This window comes from Rhipicephalus sanguineus, chromosome 8 (genome assembly GCF_013339695.2).
Source record: "Rhipicephalus sanguineus isolate Rsan-2018 chromosome 8, BIME_Rsan_1.4, whole genome shotgun sequence".
NCBI classification, from domain to species: domain Eukaryota; kingdom Metazoa; phylum Arthropoda; class Arachnida; order Ixodida; family Ixodidae; genus Rhipicephalus; species Rhipicephalus sanguineus.
Genome location: NC_051183.1, coordinates 76,100,727 through 76,119,677, shown reverse-complemented (window position 1 = coordinate 76,119,677; position 18,951 = coordinate 76,100,727). Strand labels below are relative to the sequence as shown.

Sequence of the window (18,951 nt, the reverse complement as noted above, 5' to 3'; positions counted from 1 at the left end):
GGCGCAGCCTGGCACTTCCAACTGAACAGAAAACCACGGTTGAAAGGCTTATTTACACCCAGCGGCAACCACTTCGCGCATGTGCGAGCAACCATGCTTCGCCTAAAACCAAAAAAAAAAAAATAATCTAAAAACTTAGCTAGCAATAATCGCGTTCAGAAAGATAATCTCTTTACCAGATAGCTGCACTGACGTGTCACTGACACAGTCACTACCCCGTTTCTTTATGTAAAAAGCCTCTAAAATTTCCCTTTCGTTCTTTGTCCCGCCCCTGCCCAAAACACTACTGCTATCAAAAGCAGGAGTGCACCCGCACTGCCTCCAGTGGCTCGGCAGATGAGCACCGACACTCATGGGAAGGGAGGCCCTGTGTTCCTTGAGGCGATCGTTAATGCAACGGCCAGTTTGGTTGATGTATGCTTTGCCACACGATAAAGGGATGTGATAGATCACACGTGTGGCGCAAGGCACAAACTTCGAAGCATGGTTTGTGCCACATGTAGCCCTTCTCTGCGCATGCCGGTTGATGCGGCTGCATAGACCGCTTAACTTTCGCGGGGCCGCGAGCACCAGGCGCATGCCATGTTTATTGGCCACCTTCTTGATACTGTCGGACAGCTTGTGCACATATGGCATGGCCACAAATTTACTTTTGTCGCTCGAAAAAGCAGAGGCAGTAGCTGACTCTTCCCTGCGCGACCTTTTCTGCTATTTGAGCAACTTTTCTGCTACCACTCGCGTCACGTCCTCTGGATACCCAGCCGACCTCAGCGGACTCGCTTGTTGCTTCACACTCGACTGTATCGTGTGAATGCAGCTCTTCTGCAACGCGTTCTTCAAACAAAGCGTTGCTATGCCCCTCTTCGGAAGGATATTCTTCTTAGAGCGCTCTAGCGAGTTAAGTACAGCAGCTCTAGCGAGTGAAGTAACCTTCGAAACGTCTAGGGCTTCAACGCAAACTTGGAGATGAGATTGAAACACGCACAAGGGTATGAGCCGTGTGCTGAATTTCCCTAAACGTGCGCGAGCGATCACGGGCGACCACGCCCGGTCATGTCATAGTACTGTTAAATTTTAGAAGCGAAGCTCCTTAAGCCGTGGGTCGTGCGTCCCCGATGTATGTAGTAGACACCTCTCGTTTAGTTCGTGGAGTGTCCGCTAGATGGCGGTACTTGTATATGATTAGTTCGTGGAGTGTCCGCTAGATGGCGGTACTTGTATATGATGAAAACACGGCTGAAGGATGGCTAGATAACTGAGGACGACGAAGTGGGAAGCTCGAGCAGCAACCACGATTTCTCTGAGGAAGACGACGCTCGGGTCTTCGGTTCTTCGGACGTGTTCAAGGCCGGCTAGATAACTGAGGACGACGAAGTGGGAAGGTCGAGCAGCAACCACGATTTCTCTGAGGAATACGACGCTCGGGTCTTCGGTTCTTCGGACTTCAACGCCTGATGCTCTCCACCCCTGGTACAAATGCGACATAAAAGCGATAAACACATGAACTAGAACAATAAATACGATGAAGGAAAGGCCAGGTGATTAACCACAATTGTTAATGCATGCGCGAAACAGTCACCACAAAGTGCGCAAGAAATAAGACACGATAGTGGACAACTACTGCACTCGTTCCTATCGTGTATGATTTTTTGCACACTTTACGGTGAATGTTACGTGAAGAAAATTAACGATTTCAGCCTAAACCAGCTAGCTTGCGAATAAGTACTTCGTGACGTCAGCTAGAGTTTGTCTGATTCGCTACACTACACGTGGGGAGGAGAACGGAGGAGTATAAAGAGAGAGAGAGAGAAGGCATGAGTTTAGAAGAGTCATGGTGCAGCATCACTAAACTCTTAAAGGGACACTAAAGACAATGATGATTTTTCTCGTATCAGTAAATTACTCTTTCACAATACCAAAATCAGCGCGCTTGCCGCGAGAAGGCGTTTCGTAAGCGAGGAAACACGAAAAAAGGAAGTGCGGGTGGCGACACCACCTTACTCCTCCCGCCCCAATCGTCATGACGTCATAGATTTTGACGGCCTTTGCTAGTTCCTGCTTAGTTCCTAATCGGCAAATATGAAGTATTTTGTCCTCCGAGAGGGCCAGAGACTTAGCGTGCCACGTTCCAGAAAAGTGGGTCGAGTCAGTTTGGTCGAAATACGAATACAGCATTATGAAATCCGTGACGTCACGTGCGGAGATTTCGGCGCGAAGTTTAAAAATGAAACTCTGGCCTTATTAATGAGCTCATGACGATGAAATCGACGACAATAGAGTTTTCAGAGTTTAATTTGTGAGTCTAAACTGCTTCATTCTTTCACTTTAGTGTTCCTTCAAGTCATTCATACTGCGGTATTGCAGAATGACTCGTAATGACTTTCTGGGCTGATGTGCTGTGGCACATGGAGACAAAAGTCGTAGGTTTCGTAAAAGGCTGTTCAGGCAGGGTGAAGAGTATGAAGTGTTTACAAAAACAGTTGACGATTTAGAGCACTATGTACATATACTGCAGGAGAGCGGTAAGCAATTCTTAAGCACATACTGTTTAGAAAAAGTTTATTTACACTACGTACAGATACTAGAACCCGATGAAATTTCGTTAATCTGGGTTACATACACATCGGCACAGTTTTGTGTCACGTCAAACATCACTATCGTGTAATGAACGCATCATTACTGTAATGTACATGACAGACGTGACATGGAGTACAAAGGAAAATACATGAGTTACAAACAATTGATACAATACAAACTATATTAAACACAACAGCGACTGTTGTGACAAAAGTTGCAATCACGAATTCCAACAAACTTGCTACCACGTTTAACCTCCGTAGTGGCTTCGGGTAACTGTTGGGTGTTTGCAAGAGCATTTCTTTAAATGTCATGAGAGTGCACCTAACCAAAAAATAAAACTAAATAATTGAACTGCCGGCTTGTATTCTTTAGCCTAGCAAAGTAGTGTAAAGTACATTAACCAGTAAATGTGAGCTCACGTGGCAGTAAGCATGTAACGACAGGATAATGTGACAAGAAAGCAGTTTGAAAGGAAGGTGAGTACGCACTCCTCTACCGATAAAGTTGTGAGCGAAATGTTCGCGAAAGGTTCGTTGTCATTTAGGAAACCTCGCGGTCGCATCAGTTTTGTACTCGCGCCTTCCGAGAAAAAAAAAATAGTGTGATGTCAGTGCAAGTTTTCACACCAGATGGTCGAAATTTCCGGAGCTCTACACTACAGTGTCTCTCATAATCATATCGTAGTTTTGGGACGTAAAACCCCAGATAATATAATTATTACAAATTTATAAAAAATCTTTCGCATTGTCCACATGTCGACGTTGAGTTTGTGTTCTCGAAAGATAGAAACCACGGAAACTTATCTAGCACGATTTCTTAGACATTTCTTCAATATTCTGGAATAAGATTTACTAATGAAACGAAATTTTAACTGTGACACAATAACGGCAGAAGACTGAGCATCCGATATGTCAGGCGTGAGCTCGCAAGCGAATTCGTAACTCGTTAGGAATAACGGCCGGTTCCAAGATAGAAGCGATCGTATGGTGATACCAGTAAGGTGGGTGGGTGGATGGAGGAGGAGAGGTACACCAGCATTACTCATATTAGTATAGATGACGAACTCTCTACTTCAACGTATTTTCTTTATTTCGAACGATGTCAAACTGTTTAATATCGCGCATGCCGACAGTGGCATAGGCAGAAATTTGCATTGGGGGAGGGGAGGGGGGGGCACGCCCTTGATCCGTCTTAGATTCTGGGCAGGTAAACGTGGTCGAGTGTCATGTTGTGCTCTGTAACCCATGGCAGAAAAAAATTTCGGGGGGGGGGGCACGGGCCCGGTGTGCGCCCCCCCCTCCTGGCTAGAAAAAAAGCCATAAAAAAGAGGATAAAAAAAGCGACTGAAAAAATTAGCAGTGGCTGAGCTCGGCCATGCCAGGATATACGTAGCGTTAGCAAAGGTTAAGCTGATTATTCTTAGCTTTCCAGATTGTCTAGGGTTAATTAGCCTTCTTCTGTTCATTCTTCGTACGCTCAACCGCTAATTGCCAGGCAACTACTTCTGGATTCGATGACATAAGCTTCTCGGCTCTTCTGCGCCGTCGAGCAGCATTTGCGCTCTCCTTCTCCATGGCGTAACCCACCTGCAAACGCCAGTCAGAGGCGCTATCAAGCGGCTCCAACGCAGCATCAGACGGCGACTGCACAGCGAAGGCGAATAGCTGCGCGCGCGCCGGCGCCACTGTGTCTACGACGTCACTCCTGTCGAATGCGGCGCAGACCAGCAGCGGCGAGCCGCGCGCGGCGGTGGCGGAGTCTGCGCGCGCGCCGGCGCCAGCGTGTCTTCCGCGCCTACGACGCCACTCTCCTGCAGACCAACAGCGGCGAGCCGCGCGGGGCGCTGTCGGAGAGCGCGTGAGATGCCAGCTCCGGTGACCCAGCTGTGTGACATCACTGATCCTCACGCATGCGCAGCACGGCTCATGACGCTCCACGCGAAATCGGCTCCGGCTAGGCAAGTGTAGCTAACGCTACAAAAAAGATGTGGTGGTTCAACGCGATTAAACCAAACTTCAGTGAAACTTCCTGTTGTGCGATTTGGTGCCGATCCACATATGACAGTTTTAACGCATTGGGAAGTAAAGGAATTCTAAAAAAGAGACCACAGTGCAACAGTTAGTGCTCGCCCTGTGCACTGTGTTCTTCTTCTCTTTCTTAAGATTAATTGCTCACTTTTGCACAAAAGAATGTAGCATTTAAACCAAGGTTGTTCAGCGATAGCAGCAACTACCGCAGAAAGAATGCCGTAGTGGTGCCCCTCCCGGCCCCGCCTCCGTGCGGCAAGCAGCGGCACGTTATCCACATTTATCTGCCCATTGCCGGCGCTGTAGTCACGTGACAACAGTTCAGGTCTCGAGGCGCGCGCAGCTCGCGGCTCTCGCCGACCGGAGGAGACGGTGCGCTGGTAGAGGAGAACAAACTGACACTGCGCATGTTCATTACTGTGACGACGCACGTGCGAGGAGGAAGAGGAGGAAATTGACGTCGGCTGAGTTTCAAGGTCAAATGCACGCACAAAGTCGTTTTCTGGGCTTGTATCGAAAGGAGCATAGCTATCGCTGTAATAAGAACACTTCCTAAGGCGTCAAACGAATAAACGAATAAACCTCACTTAAAAAGAATGGCTCCATGACCAGTGGGCCAGTGGAGGAGTATAGGGAGAATGGAGTGGGCATGAACTACACCGCAGGAGCCTCAGGTGAGACGCTGCTAATAACGTCGACACCCTCGACGACGACCAAAGGACCCCACCCTACCCCTGAGATACCCCCTGCAGATACCAGCTGAGCAGTGACCACTTCACTAGTGACCAGTATCAAAGTTTCAGTTACGCACAAACGTAAGCCCTGTAGTCCGATATGGAAGCTTGACTTAGACAACTATCCAGTGGTAAAAAATTAAAAGGGCGAAGTTTGAGCAAAATGTCAGGTAAGGTTGCCATGTGAAAGAAGGCCTTTTCAATGACTCATAGAGAGAGAGAGAAAGTTAAAGAAAAAGGCAGGGAGGTTAACCAGAAGAAAGCACTGGGGAAGGGGTAAGGGAAGACAGAAAGGCCCCCCCGCACCAGAAAGCGACGAACGCGCTGCTGAAGTTTCTGCGCTCAACCGACCTCGCTAAACGACTATGACGCTCCCGTGCGTGAGTGTGTGTGCGCTTTTTTCTTTATTTTTTCTTACTCTTTTTTTTGTTCCATGTCTCATATATGAGTCACTGCTTAAGGGGATTTGACCTAAAGTTTCCAGAAACATATAGATACTGATCTCCAAGTTGACTGAAATCAGGACGCCGATTCTCATAGATATAGTTTTTGTTCTACGCTTATCATTTAACATATAGTGACCGGATGCGGTGCCTTACAAAAAAATACTGTACATCAGTCCCGTCTGTGTAGCTCATGAACATACTTATTATAAAAATAAAAAAAATTGTAATGTGGTAAGAAGACGGTCATATGTGGACCGGGCCGCTAGCCAAAGGTATGCGGGCCGCGTGTCTGAGAACCCTGGTATATATCAACCCAGGAACAGCACATATAGAGATTGCAAGCTACATAAGACACTTTGCGTGGGTTAAATGAAAGGAAGGCATACCGTTTGTAGCAGCTGGTGATTTAATGTAGTAGACAGAAACGCTGAAAAATGTGGTACAACGACCCTTTGCTAGGGGCCGCCCGGTACTGATTGTGGACAAATATATTACGTGAACTGTTGCTTATAACTTGCAAGTGGTGGTGCTTGTCTAACGTGAACTGTAGTTGCAGTGTTGGTTATCCGCCTTATAACAAGATAATAAACGTTGCATATGTACTACCATGACACAAAAAGCTAGTCTTGCACAGCTAGTCCCACCGATGATCTCTACTAACACTTCGTTTTAATGAAAGTGACGTCTGTGCTGTAACGCGACTGCTGACACGACGTCCGACAGTGAGCTACACTTTACGCGCCGGTCTAGTCGACATGCCTGGTAATCCCACGATATGCACACAACTATTCTAAATGCACAGAGACGTCGATCCAGCTCGTAAGGTTTGGCCCCAAGCGAAAAAATGCGGCATGGGCAGCTACTTGCTGACTGTTTCGCATGGAATCGATTCCCACAATGCGTAGGACCTGCTGGAATTTTTATTTCGTAAAAATTACGTATGTCAATATATTTCCATTACAGCCGCGGCCATATCTCGTGTGATCGCTGTATGCACTCATGTCCCCTTGTAGATAACCTTTGTCATTATTCTTTTTCATTTACAGTTTTACAGCCAACTTATGTACTTCTGTGAATGAATAATTGCACCAAACTGTACGATGCGTCGATGCCTATCTTGTTCACTGACAAAACTGTGCGAATTAAAATGCAGGACGAGTGCAAGAGACAGTCGGATAGTGTACCGCTTTCTGCGCGCCTTCGCCATTAGTTTTCTTATCTTAACCAATTCTTTTTCTTTACTTCTTTTTGTTATGGCTTCGCGTTTTCCCAGCTTACGCCGTAGTGCACGTAAGTAGTGAGGCAAAGCCCACCGCACTACGTTTACGTCGGGCGAGAAGGGTGGCTGCGGGAATAGGGGAGGGTACCCATTTTGAATGAGTCGCTTTCGTAATTAGTTAATGGAGGCTTCCGCGCTCATTACGAGCAAGTCGCGCCGCCTCGCCTGTACGTGACGATGAAGCCAATGCGGAAATGTCTGCCCCACCGTAGAACGCAAGTTATCCAATCGCGAACAGCTTGTGAGGTAAGCCCTTCAGTTTTTTTTTTCTCTTTTTTTGTTATTTCAGTCGCTTTGGAGGAGATAAGCCGATCGGCTGCGTTTGAATGAGTTAGTTTTAACGCACCAAATGCACCAGTGAAATGCAGCTTTCCGCACATCTAACTTTGAAAACGCAAAACACGATTTGCAATTTACATTTAGCCTGACATCGTTTCAAACATGGTCAACTAGACTAGGCGTTTACGATACGACACAACGAGCTAGAGTAGGGATAGTAGTACTTAACCATGGTCACTAGAATTCTTTCTAAAAATTTTGAATCAACATTGAACGTGCAGTCTTCCGTGTCATAGTGCCTCAGAAAATTTTAGCGTGTCAGGTATTCCGATATATGCAGAGGTGTCTGCGGTGCCACCCCATACACCTATGCATATATCATAATATCGGACATCGAACCTACAACCTTCTCATAACGCGTTCGATGCAGCTCTATTGGTAGAGCGTCGCACGCGTTATCCGAAGGTTGTTGGTTCTGTCCCTACCGGCGGAAATTCGTGCTTTCGTTCACTTAATTTCTTTTTACCCTATGTCACAATTAGAACTCTGCAGTTAAAAACTACAAATAATGTTCCCTACACATTACTTGGCTTCATTGTCTGCTGGTTTCATTAGGTTGTGTCAATCATCGAAAGATATAATATGATAACTGTAGAGCGATGGAAGCACACTTTTCTTGAAATGCCTGCATTTCAGAGATGAAACAACTGTCGTTTATAATAGAATTAGTATCGCTTTGCAAGCACCCACATCGACGAGAAATGCAAGGTCCATATACCTACTGTAAGTTTCACAGCAACGTCAAGCTTTGAATTAATTTGTGTTGCATAAAGATGTTAGCCTAATCAATAAGCACCTCAATATCCGGCTATAGTGACTGCGATCTTATTTTAGCGTACTGTATAAAGTTCATTGGATTTGTTGGAAAATGGAGTGTGTGAAGAAGACGACAAACGACGCGCCAGATACAAGAATAGTACGTTTCGGCAGGAGGCCCTGCCGTCGCCAGAGTAACACGTTACATTTGCCATGTAGGGTAGATACATATGTAGGCCGCTTATTTCCATACTGTAATGTCTTAGTATCTGGCCTGTGTGTCTGTCTCTCTCTTTACACACACGCGCATATATATATATATATATATATATATATATATATATATATATATATATATATATATATATATATATATATATATATATATATATATATATATATACCCTATAAAGTGGACGGGGGGATGGCCGCCGCGGTAGCTCAGTTGGTAGAGCATCGGACGCGTTATTCGAAGGTCGCAGGTTCGGTCCCTGCCCGCGGCAAGCTATCTTTTCGTCCACTTTTCTTTCTTCACATTTACCCTACATTCACTAGTAAAAACATCCCCTATATTTTCCTTGGCGTTATTGTCTGTTAGTGCTAATTAATATTGTGTATAACAAAGAAAACGAGCCCTTGAAATTAACACTTCTTTCTTTCAGTCATAGCGAGGGTCTCGTTCTGGCAGACTTGATGCTTTCAGGTAGTATGCGAGGGATTATTGGTCAGCTGCCAGCTCGTAATAAGTTCACGTGCTACGTGACGCCAACAGGCAAAAAAAAGGGTGTACCACACTCGCCGTCATGGCTACTGGTGGCGCTGACTGACGCTCCCACGTTTAAATCTACATATATACCCTATAAAGTGGACGGGGGGGATGGCCGCCGCGGTAGCTCAGTTGGTAGAGCATCGGACGCGTTATTCGAAGGTCGCAGGTTCGGTCCCTGCCCGCGGCAAGCTATCTTTTCGTCCACTTTTCTTTCTTCACATTTACCCTACATTCACTAGTAAAAACATCCCCTATACTTTCCTTGGCGTTATTGTCTGTTAGTGCTAATTAATATTGTATATATATATATATATATATATATATATATATATATATATATATATATATATATATATATATACATATATATATATATATAGACGAGATGAAGACCTGGCAGCCACCTCATCAGCCACACACCATATCCGATGCTAGCAGACACCATGACCGTATGTGTACCATAGAATCTGATCCTCGCTGTATAGGGTGATCCGCATCATAACAGCATCACCGGCCGAATTTGACATTCCAAAGTACGCAGCATCAGTGGTCGATGGACACGTAGAGGACTGGTTTGACCTTTTTGAACTCCCCGCTACCGCTACATCATGGTCGGAACGGGACATGGTCACTAACCTCAACGACTACGTCAACGGTGAGGCATTCCGATTTTACCTCACACACATCTTCCAGTGCAATGAATCATGGGTAGAAAATCGGTGAAGAGATGATCACTCGATTTATAGATTACAGTGAAACAGAATCGTCTGTAATCTACCATCTATAGAAATTTCAACTCAGCCATCACAGTCCTGAGCACTTCAGGAAAAGACGTAGCCTTCCATCAGGTCTCCCTTCTGCAAGAAAATCGTCATTTTCAACGTCTTCACTGCTATATAGGACACGAGGAGTTACTGAACAACCCGATGCCCTTGAATCTTCGCCTCGCATGCGTGGTCCACCACCTGGTTTTCCAGCATTCTTTTCTTCATTTGCTCCAAGTGCTCACCGCTTGCCTCACGAGCACGCTACGTTCTTGATAGACGAGCCAGTAAATCGGCCACATAATCGGCCAAACCGCAACCCTTCCATGCGGGTTCATGCGTCAGAAAAACTTAGCTTGGTAGTTGCGCATAGAGACAAACATTCGCAATCGGAATCTGACCAAGGCACGCCTGCTGCGGTATTGCCGTCCAGTGCACGCCCACCCGAGAGTCAAAAGAACACAGAAGACTGGGATGTAACAAACCTCGCACGTGACCGGGTGCCAGAAGCGTTCGTAATAGTGTGACGTACGAAGTGAAAGCAGGAGAAGCTTACAAGAGAAAAGTGCTCGTGAAATAGAATAAAAGTACGGCGTATGAGCCACGGCACGTCTCCCTGTCCTACAGTCACACACACGCGTGCGCACGCACGCACGCACGCACGCACACACACACACACACACACACACACACACACACACACACACACACACACACACACACATTATGTATGTATATATATATATATATATATATATATATATATATATATATATATATATATATATATGTATATATATCAGGGCGAAGCAGTATCGCGATACAAGAGTATCGCGATAGTATTTCAGAGATACATTTGAAAAATGTATTTGTATCTCAGTAGTGAAATACATTTACGATGTATCGCCTGTATCGCGATACTATGCAGGACACGGGTATCTCGCTACATTGTTTTTTTTGTGTCGGAAATGAGTTGAGGCGTGTTTCCAATGGGGGAATGACGTTCTTTTTTTCTTTCTTGTGCCAAGACAAGCAAAGGCGCGCCGCCGGTCACCGACAGACAGGGCTGCGATGGTTTCCCCTCAAGCACAGAATGGTCCATATGGTAAAGCGCCCGACGCCGCAGACGGCAGAATCGCGGGGGCAGTGTTGTCGGCCTCTGCCGACGAAAGTTGCTGTCTCTCAAGGTCAGTGCAGCACGCCTAATTTTTTTCGGGTGGCAAGCCATTACTTCGCGACTCCCCGCGCGGATACCGCCTTGGAACAGGCTTTGCAATGCTTCGCGTGCGTTCAGTTTTCAAAGCGGCGGCACTTCCAATAGCAGTTAGCGTAGTCGCGGCGGAAGTGACTAGAAGATGGCTATCTTTGACGCGCTTTCAGCCACCTCTCCAATGTCAGGGTGCGCTCCTAATTGATTACATGCGTGAAACGGTCTTTTGTGGTAGCAGGCTCCCCCACCGCCGGAGCCGACTTCGCCTGTTGCGGCTTTCTGAAATGGGTGCTGGTAGCGTCGGTGGTGGTGACAGCTTCATTGAAGCCGACAGGGTCAGACGGCTGAGGATTCCGAAGATGGGGACCGTCTTCGGATTCTGAACAGTCAGAACAACCCAAGTGAGGGCGGAAGTGTTTCGGTATCTAGATGACCCGAGAAGAGATATCGTCACGCTGCAGGACAATCCGGCTATGAAGGCGGTATTTATTCACTATAACACGAATTTGTGCTCGCCTTCAGCAGTAGACAGACTTTCTTTCGTCAGTCTTGTACTGAGGCTGAACCGAAGCTGTTAGAAGACAGCCCATTTGAGAAGCCTACACAGCAACCTTCTCAGCAAAGCAGATCTTCAAAATTAATGTGTGCTTTTTCTCAATTCACTGGTGTTCATTAGTGATTCGAGTGATTTGCTTAGTGTGCTATTTCTAGCATAGCTTAGTTTGTTCGCCAAGTATGTCAATTTCGGTGTCCAATCCTTGTTACTGTTGCTGTTAAAGAGTGTACTATTTATTGCAATTGGTACTTGTAATTGTGTCATTATTACTAATTATTTACTTTGTCCGCCCCCCCTCCCCTGCAATGTCTTAATGGCGCTGAGGGTACTATAATAAATAAATAAATGAACTGAACGTTTCGATGCGCTGTAACTTTAATTACAACATTATGCTGCACTAATAGGTGTCTGCGTAGTATGCATCCTTGAAATAAAAGAAGTATTCCAGTATCTGTATCGCTGTAACTGTATTCCGGAATCCTTTTTTCGTCTTGTTGTAAAAGTATCTCCAAAATATCCCGTTACGTTAAAGGCAAATGTATCTCAGTATCTGTATTTTAGGCTTCCAGTTCATGTATCTCGATATCTGTATTCCGGAATACTTTTCTGAGTATCTCTGCCCAGCTCTGATATATATATATATATATATATATATATATATATATATATATATATATATATATATATATATATATATATATATATATATATATATATATATATATATATATTTGCGGTGCGCATGAACTCTCTCTGAGGCTCATACTGTTGTCCCGATATTATTAGTGACTAATAATAATTACGTGCTCAATAATAATGACGAATATCCTAAAGAGCATACGCAAACGGTCATTTTGGAATTTCAAGACCGTATAAATCCTTTACATTTGTATTTGAGTTTGGAATCAGACCCCGTGCTCCCGCTTGTCGCGCATATACTAAATCAGGGGTCGGCAACCTGCGGCCCGCGAGGCAGTTTTATGCAGCGCCCGGCACAACAGCAGAGCCTCCCTCCCCTTGTCTCTTCCTATCTGAAGGCCGACATGGCATCTGTGACCCCCAATGATGTTAGAGAGGAACAAAGAAAGATTGCCTCCTTTATGGCATTGTGCCGCATCTTCACACTTAGCCAGAATTTAGCCAAAATTTAGAGAAAACTTCGGCCGTTTTGTACATTATTGTCAGTTCGCCGAATTTTTTCGCTTTGCCTGCGTAGCCCCCCCCCCCCCCCCCCGCCCATCGATTTGCCGCCCGGCCTCCGCCGTGGTGGCTTCAAGCAGCTTGGCCCTCCGCCTCAAAAGGTTGCCGACGCTTGTACCAAATTATTCGGACAGCAGAAATATCGTGGAACAAATTAAGATAACTGTTTATTTCAGCCATGGCAAAATTAGTGATTTTATTCGGAAAATTCTCCACAGCCACTTTCCCTAGACGTCAAAATATGGCTTAACCTCACAATCTGGACTGTATGGCTGGTAAACCATTCTTGAAGTACAGCGTTGGTAGAAGTCTATTTGGCAGGCTGTGGGGGGATACTGACGAAGTTTAAGTTTTCCTCTCATGTACAAAGCACACGTCACATTACCTGCATGGAAAGAATTACTGTTAGTACAGATGTACTTGCTTGATGAATGTTGTGCGTACGACTGACGTAGACTGTATCGTGTCGCTCAGGAAATACATTATGTAAAATAGAAGATAATACAACATCGAAGCCTCGTAGAAACTTGGAAGGCGTAATTGAAACTGTGGATAATATCCAGGTGCTCCTTTTGTTGAACACATTAGTCTCGTCGTATTATGTTCAGTGCTGTGCAAAATTCTAAAGACCACGGGAGCACGGGTAAAAACTGCATGCGTGGCTGCGCCTTCTGGAGGCTTCACGACTAATTTCCAGAATGTCTACAGAGCACGAGCGTCCTTATCTACTATCCAGTCATGACGAATATACTCTTCTAGGTTCAGGGTTCTGACCATGAAGGTTTTTGACGATAACGGCGGCGGAGGGTATTCAAGATTGCGTCCCAAGAACGGTTTGCTTCGTGCCTTTACTCCTGAAGCTCTGCGGACCAAAGGCAGGCCGTGAAGAAGAATGCGAAATGAAGCATATCATCGCTTCATCTCCATATCTGTATCCATTGTGAACCTTGTTTTCTTTCGGACTTGACCAAAAGGGGGGGGGGGGTTTCGCCGCTGCGTTGAAACTGGTCTTCCTCTGATGGGAAACCTTGCAAGAGCTTATGGCTAAACACCAATAGGGCACGAATACCCACCATGCATTACAACAACAACAACAACAACAACAACAACAACAATAATAATAATAATAATAATAATAATAATTATTATTATTATTATTATTATTATTATTATCATTATCATCATTATTATTATTATTATTATTATTATTATTATTATTATTATTATTATTATTATTATTATTATTATTATTACCTTTACTTCTACCTTTATTTCCATCAGCAATGGAGGAGACTGTGGCTAAAAGTCGCTTGAGACAAAAGCACTTCGACAGAAGTCAGCAGCCACCTCAACGATAGCGTGCATATTCAAATTTTTTTTTTTAATCTTATAGAACGCATATTGCCACGCGCGCTCCTCTTTGCACTGTGACCGGTCCGTCACACGTGTAACACCTGCCTTGCTCAAATCACGCTCGAATGTCTGGGAACCTTCCAGATTATTTTAGAATCTTCTGATAATCTTGAGTGCGCAACGCGAACAGTAGAGCTTATTCTGGAACAAACCCGGCCGCCAACGATAACGCTGGAATCTTCGATGCCCCAGGTAAAAAATGCCGACTTGCTTTACTGCGGATCAGATTACCGACGGCGGATGGCAGTGCTTGCCGCTATCAGGGTACAGCGTGTATTGCTTGTACTTTAGCTTTTCGTTTCCTAGGCACAAGTTCACCCGAATAAAGAGTTTTGTCTATAACACGCCGACTGCCGCGTTATTCAACGTCACGAACATATTCATAATACAAAATATTAAGATATAATGCAGTTGAAGTACCTAAAATGCCTGAAAAAAAAACTACAATTTTCACGTATTAGTAAATTACCTCGTCATAGTAGCAAAACCACCATCTTTGCCGCCAAATTACGCCAGCTGAGCGACAAAACGCGCAAAAGAAGATAAAAATAATGTAGGTGAAGACACCATCTTGAAGATATCTCACGAACTCTCCGTGACGTCATAGATTTTAGCAGTATCCACTAGGGTTGGAATAGTTTCGGATCGGTAAAGATGATGTACGCCGTCCGCCTAGGGGTCCAGAGACTTAACGCAGACAGTTTCACGAGATTTTGCTTAGCGAATATGGCTGCAATACGAAAAAATACTTTGAAGTTCGTGAGTTTGTGACGTGCGACTCCCATGCAGGCGCAGAGCTTGCGGCGCGAAAGTTTAACAAATTTTTACCTTAGTTTAATAATAGCGAACCAATAATCGCCCAATCAACGACGATAAAGTGCTCAAAGAATAACTTATGATTTTATACTAATTAATTGTTTCACTTTAGTTTGTTTTACAAGCCGGCGTTCGGATAAAAAAAATGAAAAGTAAATCGTATTTCAAGTGTTTACCTTCATTTTTGTTTCTCATGTCGGTCACAACGAAGACGCTGCAGTTGTATGTGCCTGGCTGATTGAACTTAAGTTCCATGCGTTCATGCACCCTCTGTTCTGTATAATGAAGACAAAGAAGGATAATTGAGCAAACAGGTCAAGCTGTAACAATATGATATCCGTGTAACGTAACAGACTTGACCCAAAAGTTTTGCGGAAAGAGGGATTAAAAACAATTACGTCGTTAATTCTGGCACGAAAATTGACTTTCAAATGTTCTCTCTCGGCCTTGTATATATATATATATATATATATATATGTATATATATATATATGTATATATATATATATATATATATATATATATATATATATATATGTGTGCATACATACTGCCGTACGCTTTCAATTAATACGGTCATAAACTGCTCGGACATTCAAGTTTCTTCAGCACCATCGGTTTCCAAATTTTTCACATCGCCTGCACTATTTAGAAAATAAAAGCATCAGTAATAACATTTGTTACATGATTTGGTCTGTTGGTTTCGTCTGGTTGTGTCTAACAAAGAAAGGTGCGCCTCGAACATTCGGGTGCCTCATTTGTCGTTACTAGTTAAAATCGCACTTTTTAATCGCAAAAGCGATCTTTCCTGGAAATCTCATAGGGACTATGTATGGAAACGAGTTCGTGCAGCATCAAGTATACTGTACAACTTGAGACATTATTTGCCCTTTTCTATTCAAAAACTTGTAGCACGTGCTTTCGGTTACAGGGCAGTCAGGTACAGCATTAAAGTATATTGTCATTGCGCCACACCCTGGCAAATGAGGGCAAACTATATTGTTCGTCATGTAATAAAACAAATTGGTCGCCTATCTGCGTGCTTCGCTGTAAATGTCGTCGAAAGACGATAGTCTTCTGCCGACGTCATTGTTCGTCATGTAATAAAACAAATTGGTCGCCTATCTGCGTGCTTCGCTGTAAATGTCGTCGAAAGACGATAGTCTTCTGCCGGCCGTACTACATGAGTCCTCCTCCTCCTCTATGTTGAATCGCCGCATCTGGCTCATAGCGTCGCATTTTCAGCGCAGCCCAAAAAACAGTAGCATTTTTAGCGCAGCCTAAGAAACACTAGCTTATTTATAATTAAGTATCTATGTATTTTTTGCTAAAGGAACACACCTCCTAATACTTACGTATTGATGTTGCGCCTCAGATATGCATAATATTTGCTTTTTGATCGATAATGTTCACAACTATGAACCCCGCTACCAGTTCAAGATGGCTGGGCGTTGAGCAAGTGGTTAAAACATTGGCTAGCCGGCTGGCTGAATCAGGTGACAGACAGAAAGACAGACAGACGAAAATTTCTGTGTTCCCCAAAAAAGGCTATCGTCTTTAAAAATTGGCCGCCATCCCGCCATGCGAACGTGAATGTCCAGCGCAGCTGTATCATAATAATATAATAATATCTGGGGTATAACGTCGAAAAACCACGATATGATTATGAGGGACGCCGTAGTGGAGGGCTCCGGAAATTTCGACGACCTGGCGTTCTTCAACGTGCACCTAAATCTAAGTACACGGGCCTCAAACATTTTCGCCTCCATCAAAAATGCAGCCGCCGCGGCCGCGATTCGATCCCGCGATCTACGGGTCAGCACTCGAGCTGCCAGAAGCACTAGACCACCGTGGCAAGGCAGCGCAGCTGTAACAAATACCACACACGCTAATGGGGGGGAGGTTGTTTTAATATTGCATTGGAGTGATGGTAGTTATAATCGCTTTGTGGTCGCTGTAGTAGACCATTATTGGTTCCACGACCATTTTCAGCCAGATGAATGGGTTCCTTTCGTGGAGCATTCTATTCACGCTGTTCTTCCGGTGTCTTTAATTTCCGTGGTCTACCCATGGCAGTCTTAGAATGAACTGAATGAGTCGCTAGACAGGTCTCTTTTTCATATATGAAAGCGGGAAACGCATGCGGGGAGAACGAATGGCCGTTTGACGTCACTCAAGGTCCACGTGTGAACTGCAAAGCAGCTACAACCTACTCCTTACTGGGAACGCGTGGGAGGGTGATCCAATGGTTCACAGGCGCCTTATCATCCATCATTCTATTTTGATGCTTGTCTTGTGCTTTTTTTATTGAAACGAATACTGAGCTATAAGCTGTATGCCTCATTGCGAACAAAGATATGCCGTTTCCTTCAATTGTTCAAGGGCCCCTAAACCACCCAGAGGTCGAAATTCAGTTGTGGCGTTCCAATTGTGCACGAGCCTACAGCGAACGCGTTCGTCAGCTCGTTTGTCCACCTCTCCGAATGCCCTTCCTCAACCTCTGTGGTAAAAATGCAAGGAGCGCACGCATCTGCTAGCAGAGGAACACGCGAGCGCGAGCGTATGTTGATGGTTTAGGAGCTTGACGTTCTCTTTTCTGCCCACGTGTTTTTCTGCCCACGGAGACGAAACCATTGGTGGTTAGACGTATACAGCTTGGCTGTAAAACATCACTTATGATCTGAACCTCAATGCCAAAATTGCTATTTTCAAAACCTTCAGTATGCTGGACTTTACTCACTAATAGTGTTTAGGCACTTCAGGAACATTAGCTTGAAATCAAGTATGCTCCTGCACGTTGTCTGCGCTCCAAGGATCCATCCCTAGTATCCAAGCGTTATACAAGGTATGGTGAAAGAATACGGGAATGCTACGTTCCTCCGTATTTTAATAAATTGCTCCCAAGTGGTTTGCGCACTCGCAGAAAACAAAGGAAGTAAAGCCACCTCTTGGCGAACGCAGATTGAGCTCTTTCGTCCTTCTTGATGTTCTACTTCTTTCTTCTATCTTTCATAATTCTTTCTGTGTTTATCTTTTTCAAGATCTTCTTATTTCTTTCATCTTTTTAAATGCGAAGCATTTTCTTAGCGAACCTCAGGCACTTTGGCCGTTTCTATCTATCTATCTATCTAGCCGCCTACGTCCGGGCGCTCTCCCGGTCGTCTCCATAACTTGTAATGTACCAAAATTAGCATAGCAGGGGATCAGTGCATGACGAACACGATTCACTTGTCATGGCACGAATAACGCAAAATACCTGTCGCGTAAGTCATGAAACCCTTTCTCTCAGTCACGTGTGGCACATACCCGCATTCCAGAGTTTGTTATGCGGATATGTGCCACAGGTGATACGAAGTCTCAACCAACACAGTAAACTCGAACATACACATTGACAAGCAAGAAAAGTGATAATAATAAGAATTGTCGGGGCTTTAATTTTGACCATCTGGTATTCTTTAGCATGCAGCGAGATCGCACAGTACACGGGCATCTAGCCTTTTCCATCCATCGAAATGCGACTGCCGCGGCCGGGATCGAACCCGCGACCTTCGGGTCAGCAGCCGAGCACCGTAACCGCTACACCACCGTGGCGGGCACAAGGAAAGTGCGGAAGCTGAAGACAGAACACCCCTGGAAGACGCTCAAGTACCATGCACTCGTTCACGTGGTCCGCAACGTGAACCACGTCGATTACGCATAAACCGGGGTCAATGCTTCCTACAGTAAATCTGCCGAGAGAACCAGGCCTCTCATCATTACCGGCGACTTCAACGTTGATTTATCAAGACCCAACAGTGCCTGGTTCTTATACTACGTGAAAGACGGCTTGGCTGTGGAGAGGACATCAAAATACATCGCTGCCACGTCCAGGACAGGCGGCAACATAGATCATTTCATCGTAAGAGGCATCCAGGATTTCCACCAGCTGTGCTATAGCTCGCACTTCACTACACTTAGACCCCTCGTAGCCGCGATCACGAACGGATCCGATTAACAAGTCCAGTCCAGCTGCTGGTGCTTACTGATCACGGTGATAATGAACTTGTTCAGAAACCGTCAACA

The 18,951-nt window shown here is 44.8% G+C and overlaps 1 protein-coding gene across 1 annotated transcript in view; it reads right to left on the bottom strand.

Annotated features, from left to right (window-relative positions):
* Nucleotides 1-12,867: 12,867 nt before the first annotated feature.
* Nucleotides 12,868-18,951, bottom strand: part of LOC125759680 (uncharacterized) — a 23,135-nt gene continuing 17,051 nt past the window's right edge. The window contains exons 4-5 of the mRNA XM_049418726.1: nucleotides 15,066-15,164; nucleotides 12,868-13,045 (exon numbers count right to left, since the gene is read on the bottom strand). Of these exons, the coding sequence (XP_049274683.1) occupies nucleotides 12,888-13,045; nucleotides 15,066-15,164 (257 nt within the window). The 3' untranslated portion in view covers nucleotides 12,868-12,887. The remainder of the gene's footprint in view (nucleotides 13,046-15,065; nucleotides 15,165-18,951) is intronic.